The 20,068-nt window shown below is 38.2% G+C and overlaps 4 protein-coding genes and 1 non-coding gene across 8 annotated transcripts; 1 reads left to right on the top strand and 4 right to left on the bottom strand.

The window, feature by feature from the left end:
- Window positions 1–77: 77 nt before the first annotated feature.
- Window positions 78–3,065, bottom strand: LOC120004029. 2 transcript variants are annotated; one of them, XM_038853239.1, is made up of 2 exons: window positions 2,889–3,065; window positions 78–1,354 (listed from the first exon to the last, which is right to left on the bottom strand). In XM_038853239.1, the coding sequence occupies exon 2, from the start codon at window positions 923–925 to the stop codon at window positions 284–286; it is 642 nt and encodes a 213-aa protein (XP_038709167.1). In that variant the 5' UTR covers window positions 926–1,354; window positions 2,889–3,065; the 3' UTR covers window positions 78–283. The 2 variants fall into 2 exon arrangements, with proteins under 2 accessions (XP_038709167.1, XP_038709168.1); XM_038853240.1 differs by having other exon boundaries at window positions 78–1,349.
- A 1,283-nt stretch (window positions 3,066–4,348) lies between these two features.
- Window positions 4,349–6,887, bottom strand: LOC120003357 (40S ribosomal protein S10-1-like). Its single transcript, XM_038852311.1, has 5 exons — window positions 6,776–6,887; window positions 6,639–6,687; window positions 5,837–6,116; window positions 5,587–5,716; window positions 4,349–4,629 (listed from the first exon to the last, which is right to left on the bottom strand). The coding sequence occupies exons 1-5, from the start codon at window positions 6,776–6,778 to the stop codon at window positions 4,555–4,557; spliced, it is 537 nt and encodes a 178-aa protein (XP_038708239.1). The 5' UTR covers window positions 6,779–6,887; the 3' UTR covers window positions 4,349–4,554.
- LOC120004651 lies at window positions 4,999–5,158 on the bottom strand. Its single transcript, XR_005469580.1, has one exon. It is a non-coding gene; the product is annotated as a small nucleolar RNA snoR143 (small nucleolar RNA).
- A 1,028-nt stretch (window positions 6,888–7,915) lies between the features above and the next one.
- On the top strand, window positions 7,916–13,357 carry LOC120004496. 2 transcript variants are annotated; one of them, XM_038853854.1, is made up of 10 exons: window positions 7,916–8,452; window positions 8,827–8,925; window positions 9,048–9,094; window positions 9,906–10,093; window positions 10,266–10,374; window positions 10,465–10,700; window positions 11,071–11,149; window positions 11,294–11,335; window positions 11,447–12,817; window positions 12,972–13,357. In XM_038853854.1, exons 1-10 carry the CDS (start codon window positions 8,379–8,381, stop codon window positions 13,103–13,105), a joined length of 2,379 nt encoding a protein of 792 aa, XP_038709782.1. In that variant the 5' UTR covers window positions 7,916–8,378; the 3' UTR covers window positions 13,106–13,357. The 2 variants fall into 2 exon arrangements, with proteins under 2 accessions (XP_038709782.1, XP_038709781.1); XM_038853853.1 differs by having other exon boundaries at window positions 11,294–12,817.
- A 436-nt stretch (window positions 13,358–13,793) lies between these two features.
- Window positions 13,794–18,514, bottom strand: LOC120004498 (protein REVEILLE 6-like). Of its 2 annotated transcripts, none has more exons than XM_038853856.1 (9): window positions 18,207–18,514; window positions 17,408–17,465; window positions 16,298–16,421; window positions 16,028–16,201; window positions 15,810–15,914; window positions 14,815–14,924; window positions 14,596–14,655; window positions 14,395–14,498; window positions 13,794–14,276 (listed from the first exon to the last, which is right to left on the bottom strand). In XM_038853856.1, exons 1-8 carry the CDS (start codon window positions 18,425–18,427, stop codon window positions 14,400–14,402), a joined length of 951 nt encoding a protein of 316 aa, XP_038709784.1. In that variant the 5' UTR covers window positions 18,428–18,514; the 3' UTR covers window positions 13,794–14,276; window positions 14,395–14,399. The 2 variants fall into 2 exon arrangements, with proteins under 2 accessions (XP_038709784.1, XP_038709783.1); XM_038853855.1 differs by having other exon boundaries at window positions 13,794–14,270; window positions 18,207–18,513.
- Window positions 18,515–20,068: the final 1,554 nt, after the last annotated feature.

Raw genomic sequence — 20,068 nt, 5'->3', positions numbered from 1 at the left:
TTCCCCATTGTTCAATAAATATCTTGATTCTAGCAACTTGCAAAAATACTCCATTGAAGTCTAAAAATTCATGGCAGTTGTTCAAACACTAGGAACAAAAATCAGTTCTATGAAACGAAATAACTGTGACGGCACATAGTGCAGCATTATTCAACACGGATGCAACAGACTGCAGATCTCACAACTACAATGACCAGACATTCACAAATATGTACAAACTGTTTTTGAAACCATGAACAAGACTCTTTTAAGAGGCGCGGCAATATAACCAGAACATGTGTGTCTATCCTCTCAGTATTCCATCAAGCACAACAGTGTCTACGTGTGCATCCTCAGCGATCTGAAGAGATGAGACGGCCTGAGCTGCAAGAAGACCAGCAGAGAACTGTGCAGTATCCCAGCCTGCATCATCAAAATATGGTGCACGGAGACTTCTTTCAATAGGCGCATATGAGAGTGACCAGTCACCGCTTTCATGGTCCCCCAACTTGTATCCATGTTCATAACCATTTGAAACCCATCCCAACCCTTCAAGTGGACAACTTACATGGTCTTGATGAGGAAGATATGCTCTCCTTTCACCCATAAAGAGGTGAAAATTCTCTGCACAATGCCAAGGGTTAAACCCCTCTTCCCTGTTTAGCATAATTTTACATGGATCATCAGAATCTTCACCAAGTAGGACATGCAAAGCAACAGCCTCTGCAATTGCAGCACCCTCTTCATCAAGCCTCTGCTGTTCTTCAATCTTTTTCTGCTTCTTCTTCTCTAACTCAGATCGGATGGCTGCAGAAGTAGCGAGAGCCTTTTCCAAGCGCCTCTTTTTCTTCTCAGCCTGTTTAAGATGATCCAACTCACCCTTAGCCTGCTTTTTCTTCGCTTTTCTCACAACAGGTTGCACCTTATTACATGCCACGTTATCCATGAAAGCAACCAATCTAAATATATCAGATCCTGTTTGCTCAGCTTATCCTAAAGAATAACCCTAAAATGTATACATTTTCCTATATGTGTTTCCCTCTTTTTCTTTTTTCTGTTTTTCCTTTTTCACTCTAAATAATTTCTACGTAATTTCGTTGTTCAGAACTTTTATGATCCAATAAAATAAATAACTACACCCACTCAGGTCTGTAGGAATACCTCATTTTACGAATGATGCAATCCCAAACAGAAACAACAGGCGACAACAGAAGAGTAAAATGGTAACCACCCATAGACTCATCTCTTGGCATCATTCTCCCTAATTTCCCACAGCCCTTGCATTTATCCATTTTGTGTACCAAGGGAACACTGGGTTGATAAGAGTGTGGAATTAATAAATCCCCTCTGGGAACAGATCACATGGCCTTCTGTCCTGGAATAGAAATGAAGGAGGTTGGTGAGCCATTCGTGAATTTCCAGACAAATTAAACAGGCATTGATTGTCAAAAGAAGGGGGGAAAACAGAAAGCTAACACAACACCAAACAAACAGACAATAAACCTCCATCTAGTATGAATTCCTATCAAATAATCATGCATTAAATAAGCAAATAGCTTCATAGAGGACATGTATCATCCATGAGGATGAATCTCTCAATTCGATTCACATCCTCATCACAAACAGTAAGCCCATCTGACCTGTATTGAGCAGATTAAGTAAGAAAATTATGAACGAAAAAGGATGAGCAGTTGTAGACATGCACTAAGACTACATTTCTAAAGATCATAAGGTTTCTCAGATGCAGCTGAAATGAAGACATATGAGGTTTACAGATAAAACAACTGAGATTTCAAAATTCCAACTGAAAATGCATTTGTAATTGAGGAATTGCATGAGAACATTATGTACTTAATTTTCATATGCAAAATACCCTAGTTTGCAAGTGTTCTTGTTGGTAGGATCAGTGTTGGAGTATTTCAAAGATTCTGCCTGCTGCCTCTTTGGTAGTGTCCCCTGGTGCCCCTTAAACAGTGCGTAGACAGACTCACTCTGTCTATTGCACCCTTCCAGGGTGCACGGGTCAGGACCTCATATAAAATCTGCAGCTTCCAAAAACCTCATTTTGGACTTTTCATTTGGAATTTCTCAAGAGAGCCTCCTTTAGAGCTAGGGTTTTGGAACCACCTTGAAGTCTCACACATCCATTCAATATATCTCACTCAAAGATGAATCCTTGTGTCTTTGTGAACTCAAGGAGCGTGTAGATCCAAGGCCTCTCCGTGAGCTAGAGATCGAGCCATGCTCTCAACCCAGTGTAGTCGAGTCAATAAGGAGTCGATTGGGGTTTTTAGATATATACTCTTGTATAGGTTTGTGATCTAGGGTTTCCCTTGTAAACTTGATTCTTTGTTGTTGGCATCACCAAGTCTTAATTCCCTATGACAATTCTTTACAAGAATTATGTTTTGCCATTCAATCCAGTTGAAAGCTACACCCTACTATCATACTATAGAAGTTGTGTTATTTTTTATTAATTCCCTCTTTTTTTTCAGTTTACCCCTCATCTTCTTGCACAAAAGCACTGATATCAAACACAGATATACATGAACATACCATCTACTCGTCTTCAATAAAAAACTAATGGAAAAATACAAAGTATTAAGGATCCCGAACAGAACATGGTAAAGAACAGAATTCCCACAACTAAATCCGTTCTCTTTCTATACCGAAAATTCCAATTCAACTCGATAACGTACAACCATTACTCTCACCATTAGATCTACGCGACCCACACACGGTTACCATGTACTCATAAATAATTAATCATCTGAACTAAAAAATCAGCACTAGATCCAAATACCCATCAAGCTAAAACCCAATTACATGCCAGAAAACCCCCATATTCACGATAACGATGAGAACTTTAATAGGAGAAAACAAAACAAAACAAAATATCAAAAACAAACCTAGCCCGAATGGTAGAAGGCATAAGAGCGCCTCGATCCTATGCTCTTTATCCGACGAAGCTGTACAGAGAGAAACACCACCTGCGACGAACAGTTCAGATCTAGAGGAAGCAGAGAGAGGAAGTGGGAGAAAAGGAAGACGGAGATAAAAATAACTGATCACACGAGAGTAGAGAGGACGGAAATGATTTATAGAAACGTGGCAGATGATGGGCTGTGGTTGTTGGATCAAGGGTAAATCGAGAATCTCTGACTTTTCCTTTGGAAAAGTTCTTTCCTCGTCACTGCTTAGTTTGGTGACACTTGGCAACATTTCGTGAGAAATCTCAATTACATGGCGTGGGACCTAGTTGGCCAAGGTATTGATGACTGTCCGATTAGGTTTGTTCCCCTTTTGGCCGTACACGTAGAACGGTCCAGATCTCAAGTTGGCTTCCAACTCCTCTCAATACGGTGAGTGGAGTGATAAACAACTCCAAGGGCAAAACGGAAACTCTGCAGCAGTTGATCACATTAGGGTAAAGCTTGACAACACAATAGACTATGGCCCATAAGGCCCACTCCTTAGCCCAATTAATGCTTTGGGACTTTAAGGCCCGTAGATTGGTAATTTTACAGCACACATGCGGCCCACTTGCTTGACAACGAATACCAGTCACTGTGCTTGGAGGTCACGATGACCTCCTCATGCTCACATTAGTCGTGTGTTACTGAGTCTGTCCTTAACGAACTCTAAAAAATCTTCCTCTTTTAAAAAATGTCGCATGTTACTTAGAGCGACTCTCATGGCAAAAACAATATGAAACACTTCAAACTTATTCCCTCTCTTTTCCTCTCTCCTGGATGACATAATTTAATTGAGTGAATAAATCTCACAATATACACTATTCATTAACACTTCATACTTTCCAACACTTTATACTCATTTTCTCAATCACCTCTCTCTTCCTTTTCATCATCTATCTTCATTATTCATCCACTATATATATACTCCATATTTCAAGTGTCATTTTCTACAACAACCTATAAAACAAATGTCATTTTCAAAAAAATATTGTCACATGTGTTTTCAAATGTTCATTTTCATTAATTGTAGAGCCCTAGCACTCTAAATTTTCCATAAAATTCACATCCAACACTTCAAAAATAGATTTCAAGTGTCCCATTATACATGCTCTTAAATAAGCTGGAGCTACCATAGCACTTGTATTTTTAAAAAATTATGGGGGCCTAGAGATTTAGGTGCCCTGGACGGCAACCCATTTCACCCCATCCCAGGAACGCATCTGGGCTCACCGCTCACATCAGTTCCTCCATGATCCGGAAGATGATGGTGCCGAGGAGAGCAAGATGGAGGTCGACCAACTTGATGTTTGCAATGTAGGAGTCTCGTGTACGAGGTATGGATAGAAACATATTAATGGATTTTTCTAGAAAATGTCGCTATTACGAAGAAAAAATTGCCAGAACTTGCTTCCAGAGTAGATAACACCAGATCAACAATACAAATAAAACCTCAACAAAAAACGTAAACCCGTTAAAATGGAGTCTACATAGTGTATAATGCAAAAGGAACTCCAACAAGACAATCAAACAGTTTTTGCTAGTATTCTAAAGCGCCAAAAATGGCAGAAACTATAATCATAACATTGCCAACAAAAAGCCTTTAAAAACCTGAGCCAGATGGAGCAGCACCATAACCCCCACCACCACGACCGAATCCAGGCCTTCCGCCAGAACCCTATAAGATCAAAAGACAAATATATGGTGAGCATAAGTCATCTAGTTAGGACACGAGCAAGAATTCAAAAGCTAGGAAATAAGTGGTTGAGAAAGAGAAAATTAGAGAAGAAAGAGTACAAGCAATATCAAGGACAAATAATCGTCCCACCAAATACACTACTCAAGCACATAAGAAACAGAGTGAACTAGGACAAATTGAAATAGTACACCTCACACACAAGAGGAACTAAACAGCTCTTGTGTTTGATTGTATCGTGACGGTTAATAAGATAATGATTAAAACTAAACTAAGAACACTTGAAAATTGCTGTACTCAATGAATTCCTTCAATATGGGTAACCCAAACACAGTAGCATCATTGAAAAACAAATGTAAGAAGAATTTAGTAGGCAAACGGCATCAAAAGCTGTTAACCAGTGGATTCATCTCGTGGTTGTCTGGCCACTGCTGAATAAACAGCTTTCATTTATGCACCCTCGCTGAAGGCTACTCCAAATGAATTAGAAAGCCTATGATACGAAGTGCATAATCAAGGTGGACAATCCTAATGACATGCAAATCATAATTGGAGAGTGATACTAATAGTTAACTGCTTATACACAAATGTCGGATGGAATTAGTAGGCAAACAGCATTATGATTTATGAGCAATCAACCAGTGGAACAATCTCAGGGTTGTCTGACCACTGCTAAATAACAGGCCTAATTAATGCACACTCACTCAAGGCTATACCAGTAAATAATTATGGAGGCCTATGATACAAAGTGCATAATCAAGGTGCTTTTCCTGAACACAAAGCTATTTCAAATTTTCGAGTGTTGGCATATGGGGGTTTCCTGAATTATAACCCAAAAGTTATTTCACACTAACGAAATAACATCCATCATGAAATCGATACTCCTAGTGGAAAAACTGCAATTCCATCCATTTATACATCCTATTTTAGTGACATTACCCTGAATGCAGGTTGGTAGTCAGCTGGCGCTCCTTCCTTTTCACCACCAAGATCACCTCCCCTAGGGCCTCCACGATACCCATCACGGTCACCAAACCTTGGACGGTCTCCCTCAAAGCGAGGTGGGCCACTGGAAACTCAAATTATCAAACATGTATTAAACACAACCCCAAACAAGCGGAAAATTAGTACATAAAAATAATACCACCTTACAAAATAAGTCATTAATATCTTAAAAAGGTTTTACTACCGTGGCCTATCACCAGGAGGTCCTCCCATGGGGCGACCAACAGGTTTTGCAGCCTTCTTCAAAGTGGCCGGCACGATTTCTGATGGAAGATTGAGGTAAGTCCTCAAAAACTCAATCCCATCATTCGTAAGATACCAATAGTAATGCATCCATGCAAACGTCTCACGAACATACTCCTTGGATTTGAAGCTCTGCATCAACTTAATCACCTGGAGGTTGGGCACATCAATCTCTGGATGCTTTGGAAGGTTGAAATCCTTCTTTGCATACAATACTCCCTCTGTAAAGTTTGAAGAAATTCATAAGTCACACAAAGAACTGTAGCAGCCAAGAAAGTGACAATAATTTTCTCACTTAGCACAGATGGTTATGTTATCTTATGTCTGGTAACAGAACAAAAAATTCAAGATGTGCAATCAAACTCCCATGTTTAAGATCCTCGCAGCGTCCCGGTACAAAACACAACCCAAAAAAAGGACAGGAAAAATCAAAATATGCAGGCAAATATACTTTCTACAATTCAGTGGCATTCATTCACAACGATTTAAATATGAGATCAATGGTAGATTAGGAATCCAAAATAAACCATTTTATTTATCGCAATTACAAAGCAGAGAGTTTGCGTTCTCTTCATCAGGATTCAGGAACCTAAGCGTTTAATTAAATCAGTAACCATAAGGTTCAGGTGTCCCTTCTAAATTTTCCGAATATCTAATCTAAAACCACGCAAGATTCATTTTTTTTACTGGAACAGAAAAAAAATCAAAGGCAAATCAACACAAGTATGCGAGAAGATTAAAACCTTGAAAGAGGTACTTCGAGATTTCTCTGCGGTTCTTCTCAGGAATAATCTGGTAACAAATTTACAGATTCAAGAAGATAGTTAGTAATCTGTACTTATCAAAATGTATACATGTATATAGAAGTGACAATAGGTACCATTGTTGAGATTCAAGAACTATGAACGGCCTAAGGATAGCTGCGCCCGCTCGCAGAGACGTATGGAAGCTCTCCTTTTGACTGTAGGCCTTGAAACCCTAGATGAACGAATGTTGATATATGGATCTTCATGGGCCAGGATTATACAAAACAAGCCCAGGCTGTTCATTGATTGGATTTTATTTTTGAGCCGCTTGAATGGACTTCTTTCCCTGCTTGCGATTGACTGGGCTCCCGACTTCTCACGGCCCATAAAAATTCTGGACAAATTATTCGAACAAATAAAAATTACAAAACTTTTTGGACAAAATAAGTAGACTAATTGATTTTACGAATTTTTTGTAAACTCTTTTATTTGTTCGTTTGTGTTTATGTTGGTTTTCACATTTACTAAATAAGTTCATTAAGAACTCATGATTTGTAAACAAACTTGCTTAAGTTAATGAATGAGTGCAAACTTTCAAAGCAATGAGTCAACATAACAATTTTTTTTTAATCGAGAATGCCATTGTACAAATTTGTTTTTGACACATTCGATATGAGTTTAAACTAAAACCGTCAAATCCGTGAGTATAAAAGTTTACAACCTAAAGATGGGATAAATTGGGTGGGTCAAAGTTCAACGTGTGACAATAAAAGTATTACTTTGAGTGAGAATATGTTCAAGACTTTTAGAATTCATACGGTTTGGTCTAAGACTGTACAAAAATTACCAATAAATGAATGATCGATTGGTTATTTTCAAAAAATAAATATACATATTTATTTAAAGAATCGATCGAATACCCAATTGATCGGTTGGTTAAATTCATGTCAAAAAATCACAGGAAAAAAAATCTAATTAGTTTCACCCCTAATTTGATAGAGAGATTAACAACTAAATTATTACTGAAGTGTTTGTGAACATATCAATGTTCAAAATTGATTTTTTTAAAAACTAATTTTAATTATTAAAAAATTGTAAAATAAGTGGGAAAAAAGCCTAGTTTGTTCTCTAACTCAATTAAATAATGAACGGGTTGGTTTGGCGGACTAGTTCAGAAGCAGATTTATCGAAATTGCACCTGTCCGCACTGGATTATTATTACCGTACCAAAAAAGAGAATGAAAAGCGGATTTTCGAAAGACTGCCCTGCTCCACTGTCTTCTGTAGCTGTAGGTGGTCATCATCGTAACCGTATGCGCAGAGTTTCAACAACTCGTCTTCCTTACGTTCTCTATGATTCCAAACACGCATTTTGCACATTTAATCCGTACAGCTTTCTCTCGGACTTTCTCGAGAAAATTTCCGTAGAAAGAATCAAAACCTCTCATGTAGATAACCTGTTTCCCTTTTTATTTCTGCTTGTTTTCCTGTTGAGTGTAAGTGCGAGCTAAAGCTACTTGCTCGCGAGATTTCAGTGTCACTGTTAAAAGGAAAGTTAGTTCGTTAGGGTTTTCGAATGCACACAGGAGGACTGAGAATGTGCCTTTTGCTTGCTGATTGAGAACTTGGTTTCTGAGAGAGCTTAGTATTTCGATGTTTAGGACTTCTTGACCTAAGCAGACGGTCGCATACATGGAAACTGATTTGTTGGTATGGAGTTGTTTTCTGACTTAGAAAATGAACTCAGGAAGAGACGATCTGTGTTCGCTGGCAAAGTCGAAGTCGGAGGATGATACTTCAGAAAATTATAAGTAAATCAAACTCTATACTGCGTAAAATATGGTTATTCTTTTTCTTTTCTTTTTTTTCATTTAGCTGGTGATTCTATGTTTATTTCGACGATTAAAAATGGAAAAGTTTCATTCAAACGACCTGAGTGGTTGATGAGAAAATCAAAGAAAATAAGATAATAGAAATCGTAAATTTTACGAGATTGTTGGAAGCTTTTGATTTCTAAAGATGTCAAACAGAAGAGCCAAGTTCGGGTTTCCTTTTCCCTATGTATGTGGTTTTGTTTATAAACTCTGTAAGCAACCAAACAGAAACAGGGCGTTACTGTTTCATAAACGCCAAAAGACACTGTGATGTTGTTTTTTTCCTGATGAAATGCTTTTCTGATAAACAGAGAATCAAAATTATCCTATACGAGAGATTTCCTTCTATCCTTGGCTGAGTTGGATCCATGCAAAAGGTTGCCAAATGAGTTTGACTCATCGGTTTTTGGGTAAGATGATTCCTCTAGGTGTAATCTCTTGAAATACGTCTCTGTTAAGTTGCATTTTTTCTTGTTTTTTGCATTTTGAATCATATTGCTCTTATTGATCATATTTTGTGAACCTGAAACAGTGAAGGGAATGGCTTGGGTGGTTTATCACAATCCTATCGAAGTTCAGGTATGAAGCCTGTCTAGGTTGTTTTATCCTGTCCTCATTGAATAATTGAGCCTTTCTGTAATCATATATTGTTCTATTGCAAGATGTTTTTGTGCGCTGTTAATGACCTGTGGTGGTTCCTCTATCGAAAGAAAGCAGTCTCAAAACCATCCCTTGGTGAAGGGGATTAGATAGCAAGTGGTACTGATACAACCACCACAATAGCAATATTTTCTGTATTTGGATCTCATGGAAAAAAAAAATGTCTTCTACTTTATATGGAGCTACTATTGAATCATATCTTTTGGGCTCACAATAAGCTGAGTATCCAAGAGGATTTTTGTAGATCATCGTTGTTCTTTCTAAGGCTAACATCATATGCCTTCATTTTCACAGTGGATAAGATGTAATGAGATTCTTCAGAAGAGTCGAGATAATAAAGCCACTTAGCCACTTCTAACTGAAATTACGAGGAGGTTCCTTTCACTTGTTCGTGATCTTTTTTTGCGGGAGCCTTCTTTGTGTTTTGAATTAGACATTGTGTTTTCCCAGGTTGAGAGTAGAAGCTGCACCCAAATGCTTAGTAAAATATTTGCGTATGCATGATTCATTGACAGTTTATAAGGGAGAAGAATTATAGAATTGGACCACGGCATTTTTACCTACTTTATATGGAGTATATTGTTGTTTAACTTTTATTTTTTATTGTTGTTTAACTACTTTATGAATGTAATGTATTTGGTATGGGATTGTAGCCTTGTAGATAGCTCCCATAAAGTTTGAAAGTGCACTGAATTTTATGACAAATTGAGCCATACTTGTCATTATGCAGATTTTGGCGGACTTAATTGCAACCGATCTCAACCTTCTTGGCAAAATCCAGGACCTGGATTGTTGGGAAGTTTTGCTCTTCAAAGGGTATATGAGCATGTAGCCGGGACTCTTGCTCCACAGATTCAAGAAAATAGCTATCATCTTCTCAAAAGTTCTGCACCATATTGTCCGCCCCACATATCTAAGGTCTGGTAATAAAACAGAATTTTGGTCTATATATAGTTGGTTGTTCAACAGCAGCATAAATATCCCTATTACTGGCGATGATATTAATTGTTCTTTATGGTTGGATGATTAAGAAAAATGAATAAATAATAAGTATCTAGGACAGACGGTTGAACATTGTCTATACTTACAGGCAAAACTCCACTCTAAGAGACAGAGCAATGACTTGCATAATGATGAAACATTCTGTTCGTCCTACTATCTGAGTCCAGAGAGAGCAGAAGATGAACGAAGGAGAAGAGGTAAGTTCTCCTTGATGCATGCAGCCTTGCTGTGGTTCTGTGTTAATGGTGTATTATGACTTTATGACATAACTGAATTGCTATCCTCAGATTCTTTTGAGTTGATAAGGAGGGAACAGCAAAAGGCTATTCAAGAGAAGCAAAATTTAGGTCAGCAGAAAGAAAATTCAGACCCAGAAATTTCCAAAAAATACAAAGCTTCTACCTGGCATTCCTCTTCCTCAAAACCTTCTTCAGCCACACAGCTGGTAACCCCTGCTTTTGAAAGAATATCCCTTGAAGAGAATTCTGCAACAAAACCCCTAGCTGCTTCCCCATTGCCAGAGGTATATTTTGTTGGAATTTATGGTATGAAGTTTCCAATCATATAAGTCTTTATCTGATCTTCCACGTTCTAATCCAACAGTCAACCTTTTGTGATGAGACATAACAAGTGGTTAGACCTTGATTTTTTTGCGCGCCTGATAGAGTTCTGTTTTTCTGTTAGTTGCTTGCATTTCTATATGTCTCAGCTTCATAAGAGTAAGAGTTGTTTCCCCCTTCTTGCTCCGACAATGAATTATTGTCTAAATTTAAATCTTGAACTGGATCTGTGACCAATTATTGTCAGAATAGCTTGTCCACTATTCATCTTCTTGAAAGCAATTTTTAGTTTTCTACATGTTACTTGACATCCTTAGCTTTTAATCTCACCAGCTTTGTCATGTTAAAGATGATCTCACCAGGAGCTCCGTGTTAGCTTCCTCCAACCTCAATCATCAGTCTCTTAAAGATGGTACACTTTTGAATATTGGCTGTCATGGTTTTTATTTCTCACCCCTTCACTGGAAATTTTTTTTCACGAATATCAGCTTTCTAATACTGTTTAATTAAATTATTGGGAGAAACCCTAAAATCTTTATTTTTCATATTCCTCTAGTGATAAAGACTGCTGGTAGCATCTCATCTGGACACTTGAAAGGTGTGTCTGAAATGCATGTTGCGTCTCATTATGAAGCCAACTCCAAAAGTTTTTCTTCTGGTAGAGATGAACTTCTGAACAAGCTTATGGCATTTACTTCCCGTGCTGCAGATGAAAACTCCAACAAACTGTATACTTACAAGGAATCAACTGTGACTCCAGGAGTCCTTACTTGTAATGACTTAGAGCAATCAATTTCGTCAGACGGCAAGAAAGACTATTATACTCGTCGGGGAGAGCAAGGCTGGAGTACCTGTGATATGGAGGACAATCAAACAAATTCTTCAAGTAGTCATGGAGTATCTCAGTGCCTCAATTCTTTGCTAGATAAGGGGAAAAGCCTATCAGATTCAGAAACATCTTCAATTTTAAGCATGGGGTCTCCCGATGGGGTTTATCTTTATGAAGCTGGTGATGATGGCAAACACTTGAACACACTGAACACTGAAATTTCCAAAAAGATGTTCACCCAGTATGGGACATTGGGAGCAGGTTTGTCTAAGGAGTTGTTGTCAATTGAACTGGAAACCGGCCAAGAAGTATACATGGGCAGAATGACCAAAAATGACGCCTTAGAGCCTATTGGGGGTCTACATTCTGTTAACAGGGATGCCATTTCATTAACAATAGATGGATCCATTGGAATCAATCATATAGGTTTTGAGATTCCAATCTGTGCTAACAAATCTGGTTTAAGTACGAGTAAGGGGGATCAATGTACTGGTAATGATATTCCAATGAAAGCAGTATATCCTACAAATGGTTCTGATGGGAAAGCCAATTCTTTTGATGATCTTTGTTTGCCTGATGAGGACAGCCTGATTACAGTTGATGACTGGATTTTTCCGGAGGACTCAATATCCATGCCTGATGGGATTTCAAATAAAGCTGATTTGCTCGCCTCAAATACTCCAGGTGACGTCGCTCAGAAACTAGCTGCTTCTTTTGTTTCTCGCAGTGATGAAAGATATACTCGACCAAATAGGGAAGGCCCTACATCTCGTTTTAGTATGTCTGATAGAGTGGGAATGGAAACTTCTTATCACAATCTGCAACCACAGCTATCTCACTTACAGCCTCTTCACTCTCGGGCAAGTGAAGACTGGGAATTCTTTCACCATTCAAAGTCTCAAAGAGCTCGTCTGAGTTCTATGGTTGAGCCCTTGGGTTTCAGGACTGATCCTTATGAGCCCCCACCTTACCGTTGTTCTCCTTCAAATGTGTGTCCTTATCCTTTCCAGCATCCTCATGTTGAGCCAACATTGTTCGACCATCAAAGAATTCATTCACCTTTAGAGCTGATGCCTGTTCCACGCAACTATCCTCCTCCAAACCAAGTGGGTGGAATGTCAAATTTTGCATTGCCTCATCATCTAGTACATCAAATGCCATATCATGCAGAAGACCTGCACCAACTACAGAAAGGCCATCCCATGAATTACCAGCATCCGATCTATCATGGTTTTGAAATGCAAAATCTAGGTATGTAAATAGCACGAACTTCTGTTCAAGAAACTTCCATCTTCCAAAAGTTGACTGAATCCCTGCCCATACTTGTGTTTTTGTTCTGTGATTTAGCGTTTGAAAAATTTTAGACAAATAATGTGTTACACGTTATTATTTGTGGTGCTTTCAGATCATAGATTTGGAATAGGTAGTAACCAATCTGCCTGCAGCGGCCTATATGAGAAGGGAGTAAGAAGAGAGCAGAGGACGCCGGTAAAAGGTGGTAAGGAAATATTTGGCAACCAGGTTAACTTCAAGCGCTGATTCTTACTATAGACAGTTTGTATTGCTACTGATGTCTGGGCCAGATGGAATCATCTTTTCATGAAGCTGAACTCTTTTCGGTGACATTGATGAGTTTTTTTTTTCGTGCTTTTTAGAGAGTTTGCTTTGGACAGATAGTTACGTTGCACATATAGTTGATATGCAGTTCAAGAACTACAATTTCATGAATTAGTAGATTCATATATAAAAATATCTAGATCTTGCGCAAGGAAAAGTTACTTTTTCTTTTCACTCAAGTGATTTCCTTGGCCTCAGCATCTCATAATTTATTTTTTCTTCTAGTGAGTGAACCACTATGCCAATGCGAAGATTCAGCTCAGTCTGGCACACATTGCTACATGGGACCGTTTTAAAATTCCTCCTAGTTTTTGTTGATATCCTGCCAACTTCCTTCTAGTGACAACTTTTCGTCTGGACGTATGTTAATTTGGTAGTTATTTGACAGTTAAACCTGAAGCAGCTATCTTTGACGAGAAAAGTTCCTGCAACAAGTATTGTATTCAGATTTCAGAGGTCCCTTCAGCGGATATCTGATAAATTGGAAGGAACATATTCAGACGGAGGCTCCGGTTCAGTTTGACTTGGAAATTGTCACTGATTTAACAGGGCATTTGTAGCACAGAAAATTGACGCGACTGATGCCAAGGGAATTGGAAACCACATACTATTTAAGTTGAATCTAAACTAACGTTTACCATTTCTTGCAGTAATATAGCCTACACATCCTAGTGACAGAACACACAAAATACAGCATGCCCGAACGTCTCTTGGGCATTGACCTACAAGTTAGCAGACATGATTTTTCGCTGGCATACACCACTACAAACTATATCTCTCACATAACCTTTTATGGGAAAAAAAAAATAGATCACCTAACCTACAGCTAAACCAATAAACACTCAAAACTGGATAGATATTAAGCAGGCACTATACAGGAGAACTACACAGCTGATATATACACAACCAACAAATGGTGAAAAGGAGCGACACTACGCAGCTGACGGCTTCACCGTGGGCATACAAACAAAACTCACCATGGTGAATAGCTAACAGATTTAATGGCACCGGAACCAAGGCTTATCAAATTGCAACCTCTTGACCTGGCATGTTATGAGATTGGAGTCATTGAACAGTGCACTTCAACCTGCCACTTTACGTAATTAGAGTCATCATACAGAGTACAAAAAAGAATGCTCGGACTATCAAGTGAAAAATATGAGAAATAAATGTGAGCAAAATCATTTGATAATTTTGATATCGCTTCCTACCCAAACTAAGCAACAGTTTTGGCTTGGTTATTTGCAAGGGTATTGTTTGCACCAACATGACCTGGCGTCTCTGCTTCAATCTCATAGGACAACAGCAACCTTTTCTGCATCAGCATAAAACAAGATGAACATATGCATGAAAGCTCATTATGATTCTTAATTTTAGGAACAAAAGAAGTGTTTTGTGAAAAGAGCACTTACATGATCCTCAAAATCAGGGCTAGTCAAATTGATTGAGAGATTTCTCATCAGGAGTAGCACCTGGACAGAAGCGATTAAGATGTATGAACGAGTGTATGTTCAAATGTCATAACATGCAACCACATATATACCAACGCTTATATGCATAATGTGACAAAATATGTCTACGACATTACATAAAAAAACAAGGAAAGTGAATTCCGTTTGTCGAGCACGTACTGTTTCAACATCAATCGGATCCATCTTTTTAAGTTTCTGCAAATGGCCAGTGGTATTTGGATCAAAGACACTGCCAATGAAACTGTATACTTGAACAAAGTCGGGCAGAACTGCATCAAACAGGACAAAGAAAAAAAGCTGCTATGAGAGTAGATAAACTACAGGATAATATCCAACTCAACACCACACGCAAAAAGAAATGGTTCTAGGTTTCTCCATACAATGCCTTAAATAATTTCAAACTAGTCTCAAACTGAGAGCAAAATATACGCAGGCATTCCAGAGGGAAAAATATTTCCAGGCATATAAACATACTATGATTACATTAAACAGGGCTCAAACTGTGAAACGAGATGTACAAAGACATTAGGAAAGATAAAAAATTTCCATACATGTAAAACAACTCCACCCTGTGATAGCTATCTAAGCTTCTTGACTAAATGTATGAAGATTAATATCACATGATAGCAGTAGGGTGCAACTATACCCATTTGTGACAACCCTTGAAGCCAGATATTGTGGGACAACCAAATAAGTGTCGCTAATTTGGGTGAATTGCATGAGAAAGAAGTCTTTGAAGCCTCTAGTATGAAGGCTTCCAAAAGTCATTCAGAATATCCAGCAAAGAATAGCTGGATCTTAATGCCAAAAAACTCATGCCATTGTCAATTTTTTGTAGAGTTAACATATAAAATTCTACCATGACAGAGCACAATAGCTCATTGATGATCAGCGTGACCAGAACGCTGCTGTATTTCAAGACAAGAGTTAAATTTTCACCACCCCTACCCCCTATACAAATGAAATGTACAGACAGGTCACAATTGAATGAACTAAATCTAAACCCAAGTTCATATTTGTGTCACGACTCAACATAAACTAAAAATTAAAAACAGTTTCATGCTAGTATTGACATAAGAAAACCATTTTCATATCATTACTCTTCTTGGTGAGAAAGCCTAAAGGTGTAAATCAATCACATAAGAGAGCTTCACCTCTCATGGGGTTGGCATGATTCTTTTGCTCAGTAGTTTCAACTATTGCTCGTGTTCTGGGAGTACTCTCAGGGCTACTGCAACTGTTATTAGTAACCACAGGCCCTGGAAAAACACAGATGGCAAGGAAATCAGAGTTAAACTTGCCAAGCATGTCATTGACAATAACAATCATCTTGGAATCAGCAGATGTTAGAATCCAAAGTGTATTCACAAACCTTTTGTCGCATGTGATAAACAAACTATCTGCACATTGTTAGTCCAAGAAGATGCAGAAGCACTATTTATCGGGTTGAGCGGCATTGATGAGGAATCAGGCCTAAGAATATGTCCAGGTTCAAGTAAAGCAGATGATGATTGAATGGACCCAGACACTTGGGGAAGCACTGGAGCTGCAAAATTCAACATGTTACATGGGGTTATATAAAGTTGCAAGTGTTTAATATCTTCTGTCAAAACATAGATGTAGACAAGATATTAATCCTCACCAATTTTTGAAGCCTTCTGTGGATATGGATGAGCAGCTTTTCTTTTAGGACGAGGTGGAGGTAGATGTTCACCTGTTCCATTCTTCTGCGCCTTTAAAAAATACTTTTGTGCATGACTACGTATCTGCGTAACAAGTCCATCAAGTAAAATTTCAAATTATAGTAATAATTATTATAATTTCAGTCAATCAATCATATTCACAAAGAAATAGTTCACTTTTTGAATGGGAAAGTGTGGAACGAGTGCCTCAGTAAAATAAGCTGAAGACTATGGATTCATCTGATTGGCAGTAAACATATAATCTTGAAATAGTTCACATGTGCGATGAGCCGATGACTCGACTTTGTGACAAGATGGAGAGCATAAATATGAATGATTTTGCATGATTTCATGAGTGGAAAAAACTAGCATGCTACTAATCATTTTCATAAAATAATAAACTCCTGTCATATTTAGGAAAACAACATAGCAGGTTTTAGCTGGGTTGTTAAGAAGATGCAGCTATGGATGTCTTCATCATTATAGGTCACGAAGTGCCTACAAGAACATGAAAATGAGCATAATCTGGCATGATCATTCAATTCAAATTTTAAAAACAATCGGAACATCAGAGTCATTATGTCATACACCAACTTGTCAGCCTGACAAAGATAAACAACTCTCGGGGATCCCATAGTAGGCGGGGTCAGGGACAAAAATAATGCAGGTAGGCCATACCTCCACATAATATGTGGAGTGGTTGTTTTCAGGAATTGAACGTGTGACCTCTAAGTTGCATCACTGCAACTCTACCACTAGGCCATATGTTTGCCTATCAGCCTGAAAGTGGGGGAAAAAAAAAGGAACATAAAAAGCACCAAGAGACCCATAGTATAGAACTTGCTAACATCTTCACATCCACATGACCATGTGTGATTGTGCAAGTGAATGTGCCTTGTGAAGAAAAAAACAATGAGAGGCACCCAAGGAAGAGAAACCAGAAATATAATAAAAAATGGCAGAAAATAAGGTTCAAGGAAAAAGCTTTAAAAAATAACCCCTAAAAAATGAGGAACGACAATCTGTGCACTTCAGTATCTGTCAATACATAAAGGAATTCTATATATTACCTGGATAACTGTCTTCGAGCCAACAAACGCTTCAATCTTTTTCCAGTCCCGGTCAAAGCTACAAGAATAAGATAAAGATTAACATAATCATGGACCAAGGGCGAAAAAGAGCAGTGTGAATACATTTAAGCACTCCCTTCAGATTGATATAATTGATGAACTTTGTCTCACTACAATTCTTATAAAACAAAAATATCAATGAAATTCAATCAATGTGGATCAATCCAGTTTCGGTCCACTGTGCATTCTATCCTCTTTTGCTCACAGGGAGTACTACAATGCATGCCTGTATATTATCACTCAAACATAAAGAGTACCAAAATTCATTTTGGTATGTTAATACTAGAGAAGGAATTGTCAAAAGTAAAAATAAAAATTAACAGTTCCTCCAAATGTGCTGCCAGAACCGTTTTCCATAACAAATTCAGATTCAATAAGAAATTAAATATTATGAGTCAAAACACATTGTTTTTGGTATAATACATAAATGGAAAACATAATAGCCTAAACTGGTCTGTTTTCTTGAATTTTTGCTTTTACGTTTGAACAACAATAAAATCAATTCATAAATTAAAACTCCATGGAGCAATACCAGCACAGGTGTGTGCTTCTATATCATGGAATCCATCTTCCCCAATACGTATGCATAATAAATGTCTCCGCATCCAAAAAACCTCAACTACCTACGCATGTCATTTATTCATATACACAACCTATCTACATTAATAGGAGCGAAACCCTAAATTTAAACAGAATTACAATAACCACGAAATTGAGAATTAATAGCAATTGAATTTACAGCTGAAGGGCTTCAAGGAACTTGTCGTGCTCTGGTTCGGTCCAGCTCTCCCTGGACTTGGTGATGGTGTAGGGCTTTCGGATCTTCTTGCTCGGATCCTCCGACGGGGAGGTTGTGGAAGCTGCATTAGAGGACGTAGAGAAGGGTCCAAGTCCGGGTAGCGCAATCCCTGCGGAATCCAAGTAGAAACCCTCTGGCGGGTTCTGGTTTTTTGAGACCATTTATGTGCTGCTGCTGTATTGGTGGGCTTTTAGCTTTGAAGTAACGGAGAGAGATGCTAGTGCTGCTGTTGCAACTGCCGAACGGTACACGGTGGACATGGTTATAAAGGATTAAAGGGTCTCCCGTGTTATATGGTGCGGTAGGTTTTATATCTTCACGATTGACATCGAATCAAAATCCGCCACGTGTATGATATCTAAGTTTCCCATCATATCCATTCTCGTTTGATAAATTAATTAATTGAGAAGTTTAAAGATTAAGCACAAGAGAGAATCACGAGTAGCTCATATGACACTCATGTGTGGTATTTCATATAGGTTTTGAGTTCGAGTCTCCCCGTTCTCTTCCCCCATATTCAAAAGGCATGAGAATTTTTTTTTAGCAAATGGAATATCTCTTTCTAATAATAGAAAACATGTACAAAAAAAAGAACTTATTAACCCACATATGACAGAACTATAATTGCCTGATGTTTGTAGGACGGAAGATTCACGTGTCCCTAATTTATCATGTAAAATGGGTTTAATGTAACCATGTTTTGGATAGTTGTCATCATAAAATAATAATAATGATAAATTGGTTATATAAATTCATTGATTCACCTCTTATGTTATGTCTTAGTAAGCTAACGAGAATCAAATTCATTAACCATGTTATAAATATTGCTATAATTTCCTTGTTGAATCTTGCCAACATATAACTTTGTAACGGTTTCGGTGTTCTAAAGGGCACACAATTTGTTTCAATTGTTTGGTTATTAAATCCCAACCATTGAATTTAAATTTGAATTGGTTTTTTATCATGGTCCGAGAAACATCTAATCTTCATCCTAGTTAGACGTAAAACTCTTAGGTCGTTGGGCGGCGGTGAGTCGGTGAAGAAGAAGGGAAAGAGACAAGCGGGGATAGACCTCATTTTCACTGGATGGACACGTGGCGTATGTACCGGAGATCGTGATCTGATGATTTGTTGATGGCAAATCATGAGACCACGCGTCACAAATTGTACAAACCACGTGTGAAGAGAAAGATATTTAAATTGGGACCCACGGACTTTTGAAATGTTCGAATGGCCATCTGGCCCATCTCATGCTGCTGGCCTTTTTTCTTTGATATTCTTTTCTACCTTTACTTACCACGTGCGAGTGTTCCGTCTGCCATCTCATGTTAGGCATTTTTTCAACAAATCTTACAAATCTCAATATTTGTGTCCTAACTATTTCAAATATTGAGATTGATACATATGATTTCATATAAATCATATAGGATCCGTAATTTACATAGATCATGTGCGTTCATCTCAACTTCTTGAATAGTTGGTGATGATACCCAAAATAACCTGCAATGAAAACATGACACGTGTCTTGACATGTGACAAGAGGACCATCATAAGAGCACACATGCTCTCATCCCGAAGAGCACACATGCTCTACAAGAGGACCAAGAGCTTCTAAGAGCATACAAAGGGAGAGGAGAAGAGCACCTCGGCAAGACCAAGATGCTTCCTTGGAATCCCAATCGAGCACCTATGCTTAGTATGAAGAGCACGCTCATGTTCATGGGTTCATAAAGAGATCAGTTATTAATGGAGTAAATACTGGGTCCACTAACCCATGATCTCAACATTCAATGCAAAGAGAT

Source organism: Tripterygium wilfordii, chromosome 8 (genome assembly GCF_013401445.1).
Source record: "Tripterygium wilfordii isolate XIE 37 chromosome 8, ASM1340144v1, whole genome shotgun sequence".
Lineage (NCBI taxonomy): Eukaryota > Viridiplantae > Streptophyta > Magnoliopsida > Celastrales > Celastraceae > Tripterygium > Tripterygium wilfordii.
This window is presented reverse-complemented; position numbering and strand designations above follow the sequence as displayed.

Excerpts from the sequence above, each read along its gene's own strand:
- LOC120004496 (XM_038853853.1), top strand. The coding sequence starts at position 8,379 with ATGAACTCAGGAAGAGACGATCTGTGTTCGCTGGCAAAGTCGAAGTCG. Across the intron at positions 8,926-9,047 it reads TTTGACTCATCGGTTTTTGG|TGAAGGGAATGGCTTGGGTG; the intron begins GTAAGATGATTC and ends AACCTGAAACAG. Across the intron at positions 10,375-10,464 it reads AGATGAACGAAGGAGAAGAG|ATTCTTTTGAGTTGATAAGG; the intron begins GTAAGTTCTCCT and ends TGCTATCCTCAG.
- LOC120004029 (XM_038853239.1), bottom strand. The coding sequence starts at position 925 with ATGGATAACGTGGCATGTAATAAGGTGCAACCTGTTGTGAGAAAAGCG.
- LOC120003357 (XM_038852311.1), bottom strand. Across the intron at positions 6,117-6,638 it reads CTCGAAGTACCTCTTTCAAG|AGGGAGTATTGTATGCAAAG; the intron begins GTTTTAATCTTC and ends CAAACTTTACAG. Across the intron at positions 4,630-5,586 it reads ACTACCAACCTGCATTCAGG|GGTTCTGGCGGAAGGCCTGG; the intron begins GTAATGTCACTA and ends TTGATCTTATAG.
- LOC120004498 (XM_038853856.1), bottom strand. The coding sequence starts at position 18,427 with ATGGTCTCAAAAAACCAGAACCCGCCAGAGGGTTTCTACTTGGATTCC. Across the intron at positions 15,915-16,027 it reads TTTATCACATGCGACAAAAG|GGCCTGTGGTTACTAATAAC; the intron begins GTTTGTGAATAC and ends GTGTTTTTCCAG. Across the intron at positions 14,499-14,595 it reads GCCCTGATTTTGAGGATCAT|AAAAGGTTGCTGTTGTCCTA; the intron begins GTAAGTGCTCTT and ends ATGCTGATGCAG.